The sequence below is a fragment of the Cryptotermes secundus genome, unplaced genomic scaffold (assembly GCF_002891405.2).
Source record: "Cryptotermes secundus unplaced genomic scaffold, Csec_1.0 scaffold171, whole genome shotgun sequence".
NCBI lineage: Eukaryota > Metazoa > Arthropoda > Insecta > Blattodea > Kalotermitidae > Cryptotermes > Cryptotermes secundus.
Genome location: NW_019726223.1, coordinates 950,471 through 965,302, shown reverse-complemented (window position 1 = coordinate 965,302; position 14,832 = coordinate 950,471). Strand labels below are relative to the sequence as shown.

General features: G+C 38.2%; 3 protein-coding genes across 3 annotated transcripts in view; 2 read left to right on the top strand and 1 right to left on the bottom strand.

Annotated features, from left to right (window-relative positions):
- The window catches only part of LOC111863906 (probable trafficking protein particle complex subunit 2), a 3,316-nt gene extending 1,427 nt beyond the window's left edge, over positions 1-1,889 (bottom strand). The window contains exons 1-2 of the mRNA XM_023850721.2: positions 1,668-1,889; positions 1,125-1,358 (exon numbers count right to left, since the gene is read on the bottom strand). Coding sequence (XP_023706489.1) covers positions 1,125-1,358; positions 1,668-1,757 — 324 coding nt within the window. The 5' untranslated portion in view covers positions 1,758-1,889. The remainder of the gene's footprint in view (positions 1-1,124; positions 1,359-1,667) is intronic.
- A 66-nt stretch (positions 1,890-1,955) lies between these two features.
- Positions 1,956-3,055, top strand: LOC111863917 (DPH3 homolog). The gene is made up of 3 exons (XM_023850739.2): positions 1,956-2,149; positions 2,226-2,300; positions 2,956-3,055. Exons 1-3 carry the CDS (start codon positions 2,042-2,044, stop codon positions 3,031-3,033), a joined length of 261 nt encoding a protein of 86 aa, XP_023706507.1. The 5' UTR covers positions 1,956-2,041; the 3' UTR covers positions 3,034-3,055.
- On the top strand, positions 3,032-6,889 carry LOC111863916 (DNA-directed RNA polymerase III subunit RPC7-like). Its single transcript, XM_023850737.2, has 2 exons — positions 3,032-3,502; positions 5,967-6,889. Exons 1-2 carry the CDS (start codon positions 3,048-3,050, stop codon positions 6,214-6,216), a joined length of 705 nt encoding a protein of 234 aa, XP_023706505.1. The 5' UTR covers positions 3,032-3,047; the 3' UTR covers positions 6,217-6,889.
- Positions 6,890-14,832: the final 7,943 nt, after the last annotated feature.

Here is a 14,832-nt window from a genome sequence, read left to right as displayed (position 1 = left end):
AAGTTATAGTATAAAACAAGAATAAAATTCTTCGATTGATGCTTTACATCATCGAGTCAGTCATCGGTTTTTGTGATTTTGTTTCGTTCCCATGGACAAATTAGAGTATTCTATATTTTGTGTATAAAAACTGTTATAGGAGGCTCATGATGTAGATGTAGTAATATTAATGTTAATTATTTAGTCGGTGCCTCATCTTACAAAGTATTATCCGTTCTATAGGGAATGTAAACAAAACTGTATTTATTAACACAACCTGGCACTGCTCACAAAATAAATCCCTGATGATGGAAATAGTAACAATATCTGAAATGCTGGAAATCCATTCCTTCTTGACACACCTCACTGCCAAAGCAGAATTTGTTTGATGTACCAATGTGAAAACTGAAAATACTGTAAATACTGTTCTTAGGCTCAGGAAAACATTGTGTTGACACCACGTACCGCAACTTAAGACCCACAGTAAACATTGACATAGAAGACTCCGGCTCCGGCCTCAAATGGATGTGATGGAACAAGAAATTAGAATTGTATGTAATTTTATATGTTATTTTGATATATGGAATACATTGTTGTACAGTAGTCTTGTTGTATTGAGTATTTAAAATTTTGACGATGATGACTATCTGATTATGTAAGTACATTCACATGTTATACTGTATTGCTGACTTGTTCTATATCTGAGGCAGATGCCTCCATGGATTTTGTAGAACTGCAAATAAATGAATGAAAGAAATTAAATACTAAGTGTCTGCCAACATTAACCCGTTCAAAGCCTGTCATATACCACCATTCATGACAGCTTATTTTAATACTTAATCAAAGTTTTACAGAAGTGTCATGATGATGGCTAATTCTTCTTACTTAGCCAACCTAAATCAAGGTGTTGCAACATTATAAGTATATAATATAAAATAAAACTGTGAATCTTTATTTCCTTATGAAGAAAGAGTCATGGATCATGCTCCTCTCTCATTTACATTCCAATCAACCAAGTATATGTAAAATATTAATTGTTGTTTATCAGTCACAACACAACTCTCAAAATCTCTTTCGCATTAATTGTGTATAACGAGTTTACTGATTTCAATGGTATCTGTAAGCATAATGAACACAATACCTACTTTTATATATGTTTCATACATTTCCATGAAGAAATTTTTTATTCCATCTTCATTTTTGTTGTCATGCACCATAATGAATCTCATATGACTTGCAGTGACAAATGCTGACACAAACCACTGATTGAATTTATCAACAGACTTAAGATACATATTGTTAGTCCTCCACATGTGTTCATCCACCAAATCCAGAGCTGCATGTGCTATGAATTGATTCAGATGTCTGTGATCTTCTTTCTGAGACAAAAAGACATATTACCACATATGCAAATCAAGGAAGTTATATTATGGCGAAGTAACGTAACAGATTTATGCTTCCTGTATGATTACACTTAACACTTCTAAATTTTTACAACAAAGTGGTGACTAAGTTCACTTTTACTGCCTTTGGGTTTTATGCAATATTTTAATACAAAACAAAAATCATGTCTACATAACTGGCTGTCTAACCTATAAGAGAATCCGGGTTTTATTTATATTTAATAGCCGAACACAAATCTTTCTGCAAGTGGACTTGCGAGGTTACGCCAATGTTCATAATCTCACCTTGACTTCCTTACTTGCCGATGGAAGTTCCATTTCAAATATTGGATTGTCTAAGTGACCAACTATTGCAAAATAATAGCTTCCTGCCATATTTAAAACGGTATTTAACGAATATAACACAATAAGGAAGGAGGAACGTTAGCGGGTCATCATTAGCACTCGCAAACAAAAACTTCCAAAATGTTCACTAGCCGTTCGACTTAAGACCGTAAATAAAGTACTCTCCGGCTCCGTTTCGAGACATCATCCAGGTGTAACAACATAACCCAACAGTGGAGGTATATCGATTATTCTCGTATGTTGATATCATTTCTCTTACCCGATACCCAAATTCCTAACCATGAAATTCTGACCGTTTTAGGTTTGTAAAAGTTATGTCAGTGTATCATGACGAAATTGAAATTGAAGACTTTGAATACGACGAGGAGGAAGAAACGTATTACTATCCTTGCCCGTGTGGGGACAGATTTCAAATTACTAAGGTGCTTATGTTGAGAGTTGTGTGACAAATCTTGACCATGTGGTTTCTTACAAAAAATAATTATAACATTATTTCAGGAGGAGCTGAAAGCTGGTGAAGAAGTTGCAACGTGCCCCAGTTGTTCCCTGATTGTTAAAGTTATATATGATCTTGTAAGTTCATGTCATCAGTGGATATTATTAAAACTTGAGATGGATATGTGAACGGAATGCCTGCAGAAAGGACTTGCTTCAGGCTAATTAATTAAATTTTACTTGCTGTGTATATCCTGGTGCAGGTTTTATAATTTAACGTAAATATATTTCCCTGGCATACTCATAAAACCTGAAGACTCCAGACATAATCTATCAGTAGCCTTAATGGAAGTTCTCCGTTATCAACACCTCTTTAAACCACATGAAACACATTATGAACTGCCCAGGGACTGTTGTGTCTTGCAAGCTTTTATTAGTTACCTTCAGAAAATCGCCAGAGTTCCATTATGGATTACAAATTGTAAAGTGGTTGCAGTCATGTTCCAGTCACTTTCATAAGTGGATAGATTAACGCCAAAATAGAGATAAGATGCATGCCAAGGTTGTTATGAACAAGATTATCTGTTAATTAAACGGTGGAGATATTTTATTTGGAAAAGTGTAGATTATGGTACAGATCCCCTTAAGGTAAAGTAATATCTCATAATCAGAGACTTTATCATCCAAAACAAGAAGGATGGAACGCTTGTGGATTTGTGTGGATCTGAGCTGTAATCTGCACTTTAACCATTTTATTTTTTACATCCAGTTTTACTTTGTGCATTTTCTTCAGGAAAAATTTCAGAAAGAGGACGAAGAAGAAGAGAAAGAACCTAGTTCCAACAAAGAAAATCTTAAGATCACTGCATAGTGAGAAATAGCAAAATGGCTGGTCGAGGTAGAGGAGGTGGCCGTGGGAGGGGACGAGCAGCCATGTCTTTCAGTGTGGAACAGCTTGGGTTCAGCCCAGGAGAGGCCCTGCCAGGACCTGTTCTGCAGCCACCGCCCATTTATCCACCAATGGAGAACAGACCCATCCCTCTCCAAACTGGCGTGGAAGGAGAGTACATGATGGCACTGAAGCGAGACTTTGTGGAGTTCCTGCGAGATTCACCAGCGTTTGTCACACCTGTAGCAACCAAGGCAGATATTGAACGATACTCAGACCGCTACCAGGTGGCTTTGGCAAACAAGAATCATGGAGATCTCAAGTTTGATTGGACACGATTCCCCTCAGAGTTGAGACCACAAGCAAGGTTAACTGGCAAACGGAAGCGGCGGACAAAAGCTACAGAAAGGGAGGCAAAACTCACAAAAAAATCTTTGGATATTGTTAACAGGTTATATGGCTTTCTATTGTTGGGTATCTTGTGAGGAGGTTGTAAGATGCACTGGGGATTCTTAAGGTACAAAAACACTCTAATTCAGTTCAGTAAGTCATTTATACAAGAGTGGCACTCAATCTGATACCTGTTAAACCAGTATTTCTCATACTGTGGTATACTCATCTCCAGCTAGTGCTGAGGTCAAGAAAACGTGGACCTATACATCTATTCCTCCATACACCTTTATGGTGTGGTACTTAATAAGTTAAGCACAGGAAGAACTTTACCTTTTATCTTTATGGTATTGGTATCACTAGGGATGCCGAAAAAGCTTTCAGGGGATAAGAACAAGCTTGTACATGACAGATATAAAGGTGAATATTTTTCATTTATATTACAAGATGTGGTCTAGTGGTCAGAGGTCCCAAGTTCGATTTGCGGAGCTACCAGATTTTCTGAGATAGTGGATCTGGACTGGTGTCCAGTCAGCCTCATGAGGATAATTGAGGAGTTGTTTCAAGGAAATAGCTGCTCTGGTCTAGAAAACCGAGCTTAACGGCTGTGGGGTTCCGTTGCACTGACTACATGACACCCTCTATTCGCAGAAGTTGGCACTAACTTTGCCGACAAGCGGTGGTCACTCAGTCGGTATAGTTCGCTTGCGGACTCAGGCCACGGAGTTTGTATACATTACAAGAGCTTTAACAAAATTAAATTTTGTATTTTCCAAGGACTTTTATGGGGGAGGGTGGTCCATACATTTGTTGAATTATTTCAGGGGGTACCAAGTAAAAAACATCTTGGAACAATTGTGCTAAACCACCTGACAAAGTTGACTGAAATGTAGTGTAGAAGTTTCTCTTTTTTTACATAGGCTCATTATAACTCCTGCGTTAACCAACTTTTCTTATATTTTGTAAAATATATGCCAAATTTAAGGAGTCAGGATAGCCCAGTTGACATAAAGACAGGCTACGAACTGGACAGCCAAAGAATTGTGGTTTTATATCGGACGGGGGCAAGAGATTTTTCTCTTCTTCACAGCATCCAGACCAATTATGGGGCTTACCCAGCCTCATCCAGTGAATACTAGGGACCCTTTCCTTATGGGTGAAGCAGACCACTCACTTCCATCTAGTGCCAAGGTTAAGAATATATGCAGCTATTCCTCCACCTGTCTTCATGGTGTCATGCTTAATTATGAGAATAACTTTTCCTTTACCCTTCATCAGATGTAAGTAATGTTCAGAATGGATATTCCTGTAGATATCTTTTATGCAGTAAGCCTCTGTTCACATGAAGAGTGAAGAGTCTGGGATATAATGCCATGTAATCCATTGAAAGTCAAGCAATGTTTCAGAGGAACATGTCACCTCCATCTTCAGTGTTGAAGAATAAGCCAAGCAAGTAACCAGCATGAAAGCAGGTGGTGAGCAGAGCTCTGCTTGCTGTGTTGGTTTCTTGCTTGGCTTATTCCTCAACACTTCAGATGGAGGCAACATGTTCCTCTGAAACATTGCTTGACTTTCGATGGACTACATGGCATTATATCCCACTGCTGTGAGAACCCCAAATCCTATTGTTTTCACATGTTTGATAAAATCTGATTTGAGTGTATAAAACGCCTGGAATATGTACTTTACTGGTCCAGGGTCTTACAGAATTAAATGTGGGTAGAGACACATGATGGATGAGTTGGGTTTGAGTCCCAATGGCAGCTTCCATACACCCACACATCTTCATGCCATGGTGCTTACATACATAGGAAATTTTGACTTTCAGTTCTTAATTTTAAGAAGTTATGATGGCTGAGAAAACATCAGTTATTATCATATTGTGTTGTGAAACAGTGACACTCTTGAATAGTACAGTTTTCTGGGATATGATGCCATATAGTCTGGTAGATCATCAGATTTTCAGCAGAATTGGCTGCCTGCACCTTCAGGGTGGATGAAAGAGTAAGTTGTGCCACTAGCCATATTTCTCCCTCACCCTACATCTGTACCACATTTCTTTATGCACAATTTACTCTTCTGTCCTGAACTTGGAGGTAACAGCTTTCTTTGAAATGTTTGTAATGGCCTATGAGACTACTCTGTATTCATCTCTCAGAAAGGAGTGCTCTTCATAGTCATCAGCTTGAGAACCTTGGATCTAATACACTAGCCCTGCATTCCATAAGAAATGTCTTAAAACAGATCAAGATCACTTCTCCAGCCTTTCCAGTTCATATCACAACAGTTCTGGTACTTAATGCTATATAATCTTTGCAGTGAAAGCCTCATTTAAGGTTTCTATGAGCAGCAGTGGATTTAAGCATTAAACTGGGATAAATCTTAAGTGGAGGCAATTTGACGCTGCAGTTATTGAATTGGGGTCATTGAAATTGAATGTTAAATGAGGGAAAAACCTTAATTCAGGAAACACTAAATGGGGGTTCCAGTTAGCAAGAAAGAAATCATATAGTTTTCATTGACAGATTGGACGAGTTGGAGAAGAAGGAAGAGCAACAAAGTGATGGAGAAGGAGGGGGTGAAGAAGCAGAGGGGAAAGAAGAGGAGGAGGAGAAGGAAGGAGAAGAGGAAGAAGGGGCGATGGATGACCTAGAGGAGGAAGATCTGGATGAGGAGATGGATGAGGGAACTGACTATATAAACAGCTACTTTGATAATGGAGAGAACTATCTTGACGAGGAAGACGACAACCTGGATGATGGCCCCATATACTAACATTACTTGCTAATTCTAGAACAAGGTTCCTGTTTCATTTGCATATAGAGTTTGTAACAGCAGACTCATGACTCTTCTGTACATGATTAGCATACTCATTTCATTTCAATTTGCCTAGTTAAATCATGCATCTGTGTGAAAATGTTTCTTAAGTGTTTTCAGTCAGATTGCTTACACTTGTATATAAACAAAAATGCATATCATGCCACCTTTGTATGATCTGTAAAATGATGCTGTATATGTACTGGTCATTGGGTTGCACATGGAAAAGTATGGCAGAAAGCAGTGGAACAGTGTTTGCAGCTGAATTGGGGGAGGGAGGGAGGGTGAGATACAGTAACTGAAGCCCTTTTATGACCCATACACAACCTACAAGCCTTATCTTAGTTACTGAATTTGACCAAATCCACTGTGCACTGCAGAACAGCCAGGTCCTAAACACAAAATTTAAGTGCTTCTCGATCTCATGTATAGACACGTTTCTTTTTATTTAACTTTTATAGCAGAGATACACTTCATTTAATTTTATGAATCAATTGAGATGTTTTGTGAAATGTAAAGCTTAATGCCATACTTTATGTATATAATTACTTCATCAAGTTCCTGCACAATAAATGTCTTCCATGACAAATGCATAAAAATTTGCATTTGTAATGGCTGGCCATATATTTTCCTTTGTATTGCATTTATATCTGAAAGCGCCCATTTATAGCTGTGTTCTAGGATTTTCTAGGTCCCTGTATGCCAGGTTCATCATATTGGGAGTCCCCAAGATGCTTTGTGGCAGCTCTTGACTAGCTAGTGATACCGAGAGGCCTTGTGGCTGTCATTGTTTTTCCCTTGGCCAGTAATGATTTTTCAGTATTTTAAGGGCAAACATGCAAGGTTCATGTGCTAAGCTCCTAGCTAGCCTGTTCATATCTGTTATCAACCTCAAATGTTTATTAAGAGGTCCACAAGAGCTTGCCACTGGTCCTTGTCCTGAGCCAGATGAATCCAGCTCATGTCCTGACCCAGTTTCCTTAATATTATCCTCTTTCAGTACCTTGGTGGTTTCTTTCTTTCCTTCAGGTTTTCTGATTAGGTCTTTAAAAATCTCTTCAAATTAAATGCACTTACTTACTATGTTTTCAGTGATGGATTACTAGCATCCTGCCTAACCTTGATTGAATCACTCAAGTATCAACCATCCCTTTCAAACCCCTGACACATCCTTTCAGTATAGACAATAGCATTCTAAATATGAGCAATGCATATCTTTATCTCCCCCTTCCTCACCCTTTTTTATCTGTTGACCCAAACAGAACAAATATGAACATGGCTGGCTTTTAGATATCTTCATTCAGTCCCGAAGAAAACAAAATCCCTGTGCTTAATTAAACACCATGCCATGAGGACAGATGGTGCATTGAAGATAACAGCAGTTTCAATCTCGGCACTAGATAGAGATGAGCAGTCACAATCATGCCCTAACCATTTTACCTCTGGTATATATTGGATGGAGGCTGGTGAGCCCAAGCTGGTCAGGTCATTGTGGACAAGAGAAAAAATCTCTTGTCCTTGCTGGGAGTCAAACCACAATACCTTACTTGTCTAACATACAGCTTAGTCATATAGTGCAACATCAAAATAAAGAAAAAGGTTTGGGCTTACGTGAAGGAAGGGAAAAGCATTGGTAGAAAGAGACGCCCCATGTTAGGCCGGTCTCTTATCGCCACAGCATGGTGCATCCTCAGGTTACAAATGGAAGAGATGGCCTCCAGATATGGAGGGTAGCTGCAAATATATTGAATAAGCAGTCATGGACAACCGACAAAGAGTGGTCCTCCAGCCTGGGTGTTGGTCATCTAGCTAACAACTCATCACTGTAAAAAAATAAACACACAAGATCACAAGAAGCCTAGGACCTGCCCGGATTCTTTGGATAAACAACCTAAGCGAAAAACTGATATGAGATTTAGTACGTGGAATTTTAGAAGTATGTACATATAAGGCAGGCTCACTTAGGACAGTGGCAGAAGAAATATCAAAATATAAGTTAGATTTAGTGAGAGTACAGGAGGTCAGATTGTACAGAGTTGGCACCAAACCAGCAGGTGAATATACGTTTTTCTATGTATATGTTTTCATAATTTGTATTGCATAACATGCCTTTCCCAATCTAGGTAACAGTGATTCAACCTGTGTCTTCCAATTCAAGAACTTTTCAATTTCAATGCCCAAGAATTTAATATGAGTTTCCTCTTGTAATAATTCATCATTAAACTTTAAATGTACAGGCATATTGTCATGACTGATTGTTTCAAATTTTAACACTTTAGTTTTCCTCAAGTTTAAGGATAAGCCATTGTATTTAAACTTCTGACTTACGGAATTTAACATAAGTTTAGATCTTCCTTGAATTTCATCGATATTAATACCTGACACTAATATACTTGTCGTCAGTAGTTAATGTTGATATCATTGTTCTGAATGTTCATGCCCCAACAAATATAAAAGTGATGATATAAAGGACAGGTTCTATGAAGAACTAGAACATGTATTCGATAAATTACCTAAATACCATATGAAAATTTTGTTAGATTTCAATGCCAAAGTAGGTAGGGAAAACATTTTCAAACCAACAATTTGGAATGAAAGTTTGTACGAAATTATTAATGATAATGAAAGGACTGGAAGTGGGGAAGACCAATTAGAGAACTGAGGAAAATCTCAAAGGCAAAACAGAAAGCTATAAGACTTGCTGAGAATAGGGCTTTGTGGTGACATTTCGTGGATAACCTAACCTTGTTTGAGGAGTATTGGGAATAATGATGATATACAGAAATTTGTCTTAAAGCTATACTTGAGGGAAAAAATCGAAAAATTCAGCATAAATTATATTTATTTTCTTTTTAAAAAAAGCTGTAATGGTTTTTATTGTTATAATGCATCATAAACTGAGTAGGCCAGTCATTTTCTGAATTTAATTTAAAAAGAAAAACATCACTTGATGAGTGTCATCTACATAGTGATTTTTTCCTATACTGAGTCTCTGTTCAAACTTGTGAATCAAAAACAGTCATATACAAAGGACATATCATTAACCCTCTTCCTGCCAGGCCTGACATGATCCATTCTGGCTGATGCTTAGAGGCTAGTCTTCTGCATGTAATACTATGTGAAAGGGATGGCAACAAAACTGTGAGAAATATTGGTATATAACACTGCTTCTTTTGCACAAATACCTCCACTGTAATAATCAGTTTTTAAGAAAGAACCTTCAGCACTGGGTGTAGCTGCAAAGAGGGTTAATGCATAATTAAAATGTGTGTCATAACCCTTAAATGACTGGTGTCAAAATATCAATCATCATTTTGTATAATATGCTATCATAATTCAACTGCAGCTTGCAATGCAAAGTACTGACTTTGAGTCTAAGCAGTATTCGGTAGTGGGTTTACATAATGTTACAGTAATACAACATTACAAGTCAAAATATAATACAGGTCATTTATAAATAAATCTAAATAGTGCTAAAATTATCAATGGAACTTCACCTGTGTCTAGTACATTTATGACTAGAATTAATCCAATCCAAGGATCAACTACGTGCCCTTACAAATAACATATTTAGGATCTGATATTTTCATCATCAACACAGTGGCAAACATATAGCCATGTCCCTTGCAGCTCTGGAGGTAATGGAAGGTAAATACAAGTACCAGCCTTTCAGAGGGAACACAGCTCATGTAATGCAGTATGGATACGTTTATTGGTTTGTAGCTTATTTAATTTTACAAGTAGGAGCTGATGGTTTCTAACAGCTAAATCCATTTCTTCTAGGGTTATATAGCATCAAAGAATACAAAGAGAGGAAAAAAACAAAGAGTGTAAGAACTGTTTTCTCATAAAAATAAAACAAGGAACCATACCGCATCACAGATTACAGTTCAAAGAAGCATGGAGACAGATAAAAATTTTTCATGTGTTTTAAAAAGAAATTTACTCATATTACTGACCTATGAAGCCAGTGTAAACATTGTAACTACAGTGATATAAAGCATTCAATCGGGAAAATACTGTAATATACACATTTTCTGTTGCATACTGATGCATTCAATACTTGCAAAGAGGAAATGGTTTACAACAGAAAATAAAGTTCATTCCACTGTTCAATTTGAGGTTCTTACAGCAGCAAAGTTTCATACTGTGGTTGTCTGGGCTATGACTGGCTGTCTGATACGTCCATACCAATATAGTTGAGGGAGGGAGTATATTCCTCTGAAACAGTGGTATATTATGTCTGCATACTTCTGAGAATGTATCACCATCAGAAAGTAATGCAGACCATTACATCATCATTAGAAAGTTACTACATTCTATTTTCAATACATAATGGGAACCATAATCACCATACCAGGCATTTCATTGAACACACAGGACTTTTCTTCCATAATAATGCTTACTCAAGGTATGATGTACCCTCAGGGATGTTTTAAATAGAACCAACCTACCACACAATCACACAGTGACTGTGACCACAGTATGAGTCTTAATTTCTAAACTTCGAGCATACTTATTTGGAACCCCCTAAGTGTGCAGATCTCTGTTTGGTTGTTTATACATGTACTTTGATAAATGAAATTTACATGAAATTCTGTGGAATACTGAGAATCAAATCTACACAATATTAACAGTTCTCGAATTCTCACCATTATGGACCAAACAGTATCTCCAAAATATACAAACTTTACAAAAAGTTTTGAAGACAAAAAATTTTACATTTATGTAGGAATGAAACACTGAAGAGACATCCAATCAGGTAAGTGCTGGCTATATCACAGTTGACAAACTTAATCACTCCCGGTCTCTGAATTATATATATTGAATCTCTTCTGATGTGAATGATTTGGAAATTGCTGGTATCGGTAAAAATAAAATTTCTGACAAATGACGAGGTTTCAGTTTTCTGCATACCAGTATAATAAAACAGGATCCATTTCAGAATTAAATCCATAACTACTGCATTTAATTTCATGTACATAGTATTAATAACAAATTCAATAAATCAGTATAAATATATTGTCAGGTTCTCCTTTAAAGAATATGGTTTTCTGGGATGTGACACCATGCAGCCAGCATCTCAGAGGAACAAACATATTCTCCTTGCTGCTTGCAGTTTCTGGGCTTCCTCCTCAGTGCTGAAGATGGAGGCAGTACATTCCTCTGAAATGTTGGTGGCCTTCTACCAGAGTATATAGTTTCACATCCAAGAAGACAGTATTCTCCATAGTCACCACCATGAGAACCTCAAACAGAAAAACTAGTTCTCTTTTAATATTTATTTTGTGTTACACCCTAGATGTATCATCTTTCTGGGAAGTCCTCATTGGGAGCACGATATGATATACAAGAAGTAAATTGGATAATGACCCTGATCTGGACTCCCCAGAAAGTCAGAACATGTAAGGTGTAACACAAAATAAATTTTGCAACACAAGGTAACAACATACAGTCCTAATTAGTTTCATGTGATGATAGTAGTTTTACATTTCTTTTATTTCTGTATGGAAAAGCTAACATGACATCGATATACAGGGGATAGACAAAACTATGGAAATACTTCGTGAAATGCATGCCTGAATTGAAGTGTTTATTTTAGCGATGTTTGTATGTGACACCATTGTATCTGCCCAATACCACTACCTGTACAACCTCTGCAATATGTTGCAAGCTTCATTTGTTGTCGAGACAGTGTTCTGTGCAGTTTTTAGTGCATCATGTCAGAGCTAACAGAATTCGAACGCGGGCAAATTGTTGGGGCCCATATGGTGGGTGCTTCTGTAACCAAGTTAGCCGAGGTTTTTGGTGTTTCGCGAGGCACAGTATCCAAGATTATGACCGCATACAGGAGGACTGGAAAAACCACATCCAATAAACACCAGTGTGGACGGAAATGTGTGTTGAGTGACTGAGACAGACGAACATCGCGTAGGATTGTGACGAAAAATAAGAAGACTACAGCTGCAAAAGTGACTGCTGAACTGAATGTTACACTCACAAACCCTGTCAGCACCAAAACAGTACAAAGGGAACTCCACAAGCAGGGTATTTCTGGACAAGCTGCAATTCCAAAGCCACTCATCAGTGATCAAAATGCCACTAAGAGAGTGTGGTGCCGAAGTCATAAAACCTGGACTACGGAGCAATGGAAGACAGTCATTTGGTCAGATGAGTCCACCTTCACACTGTTTCCGACTTCTGGCCGAGTTTATGTCTGGAGAAAGGCATCCCAAGCTTACGATCCAGATTGTTTGCTGCCAAGAGTGAAACACGGCAGAGATCCGATCATGGCATGGGCAGCCATATTGTGGTATTCTGTCAGACCCATCATTACCCTGCAAGGTCACATCACTGATAACGACTATGTGACCATTTTGGGTGACCAGGTCCATCCCATGGTGCAAACTTTGTTCCCCAGTAGTGATGCCATTTACCAAGACGTCAATGCCTGTGTTCACACAGCTCACATCGTCCAGGAGTGGCTTTCTGAGCACGAAGATGAAGTGTCAAGTCTGCCATGGCCCCCACAATCGCCAAATATCAATATTATTGAGCCTTTGTGGCCTGTTTTAGAGAGCAATCTGCGTGTGCGCTACCCACCTCCATCATTGTTAACAGAACTTGCCAATGTTTTGCATGAAGAATGGTACAAGATTCCCTTGCAAATCATACAGGACCTCTATTTATCCATTCCAAGGAGACTCCAACCAGTTCTGTAAGTCAGAGATTGTCCTACACCATATTAGTCATGGTAATGTGCTTTTTGTTGGGTGTTTCCATATTTTTGTCCATCCCCCTCATTTTCCATGTCTCTATGATATATATTCCTCCATATCAATCCCACAGCCATGCACTGGCAGCTGTACCAACACTCACAAAATCATACAGTATTCACTTCTCTTTATGTTATGTGCTGGCTTTCTATGGTAAAGGTAAAGTTATCATGCTTAATAAAGCATATGTATTGGTGCGTGTGTAGGAAGTATGGCTTCATATGTTTTTAATGTTGGCTCTAGGTGCAGGTGAGTGGTCAGCTTCACAACCTCTTTGTTTTACCTCCAGAAACAGAGCTCATGGTAATCATTAGAAAGGAGGCTACGAACCCCAGTGCTGATCTTAACGTGGTGAGCAAAGAATCAAACCCAATTCCAGCATACAGCTCACAGCCTAAGTCATACTGATCTACTCCAGCTCTAAGTGCACAAATAGTTAACATAGTAACGTCACTATTATTTTTTTTTTCAAGATGTCAGTAATGGAATGCAAAAAGAATTCCTACCATCTCCCCCTCTCATGCAAATCCAGATGTTTGCCTCCATTCCTCTAGCATTCTGATACAAATATAAACAATATAATCAACACTGTGTGGTTAATCCAGCAGTAGAAGCCTTAAACTCAAAACTTTCTTACTAGCCAAATGCTGGGTCAGAGATGAAGCCCGTAGATTAAAAGGCAGAGAATGTGATGTGCAGCCTGGTCAGGGTTATAACATACCTCAGGGAGTAGAGACGAGTACACATGAGTTATCCCCTTACACACAGCTTTTCTATGGTGTGTCCAATGTTGGCACAGCCAGAATTCCACTTCATGCCCCAAGATCTGTCTTGGTACCACTTCCCTTACCACTGCAAATCTTAACAAATTACATATTAAGGGCCTCACGATATCAAAGAAATACTGACAACATTACTATCAAAGCAGGAAGCGGTGATATCCAACAAGGAATGATTCTCCAGCTTTGGTGCTGGACACATGGCTACAACATCTAACTACAAAAAAAGTGGCATGTCATGAAATGTATCACAATATTCCTTTAGTATAAAATTGTTCAGAATAAATCCCATAGGAGGAGTTTTGTAATTGGGTGATGAAACTCCGGGTTCTTTAACAGCAGACAATAGCTCGATTACTTAAAGAACACTCTGTACCATTGTGTCATACACATGCACAATATATGCATGTAACACTACATGATGTCTGGTAAGATGTACATTTGAATAGAATTTATGACCAAATATTGTAACATTCAGTTCCTGTTGGAAATTTTATTACTGTGACATGCAGACTCATTTATGGGCAATGCCCAAAATATGCACGCTCAACAACAGGCTATTGGAAGAAGTGTTTTCTATGTTGTCCACAGGAGGGATGTTTTCTATGTGGTCTGTGCCAGGACCTGTGCTGGGCAGCGGGACAACAGACACACATTCTGACATGTGACATTTTTCTGTGCTGTGTGGTCCATGCTGAGGAAATATAAGAGAGTCAAATTCTGAAGGCAGCAGTTGTAGGAGTACAGAAGAGTAAAACAGAGAGTACGAGAATGAGAATTGAGTCTGGTGTCTGTGGGAGATAACCATGGGACGTTAGTAGTTGAAAAGGAATTAGAAGTCAGCCTGTGAAGCATGAGAATCATAGCATGTGTGTAACTGTGAACTGTAAATTGTATAAATCAGTGCTATCGCCGTACTGCTTGTAAGTATGAGTCACTAATCCAAACCCTGTCTATAGTCACTAATACAAGTGACATTATTTACAGTTTACTTAATGACACTGTCAGTAAGTCATATT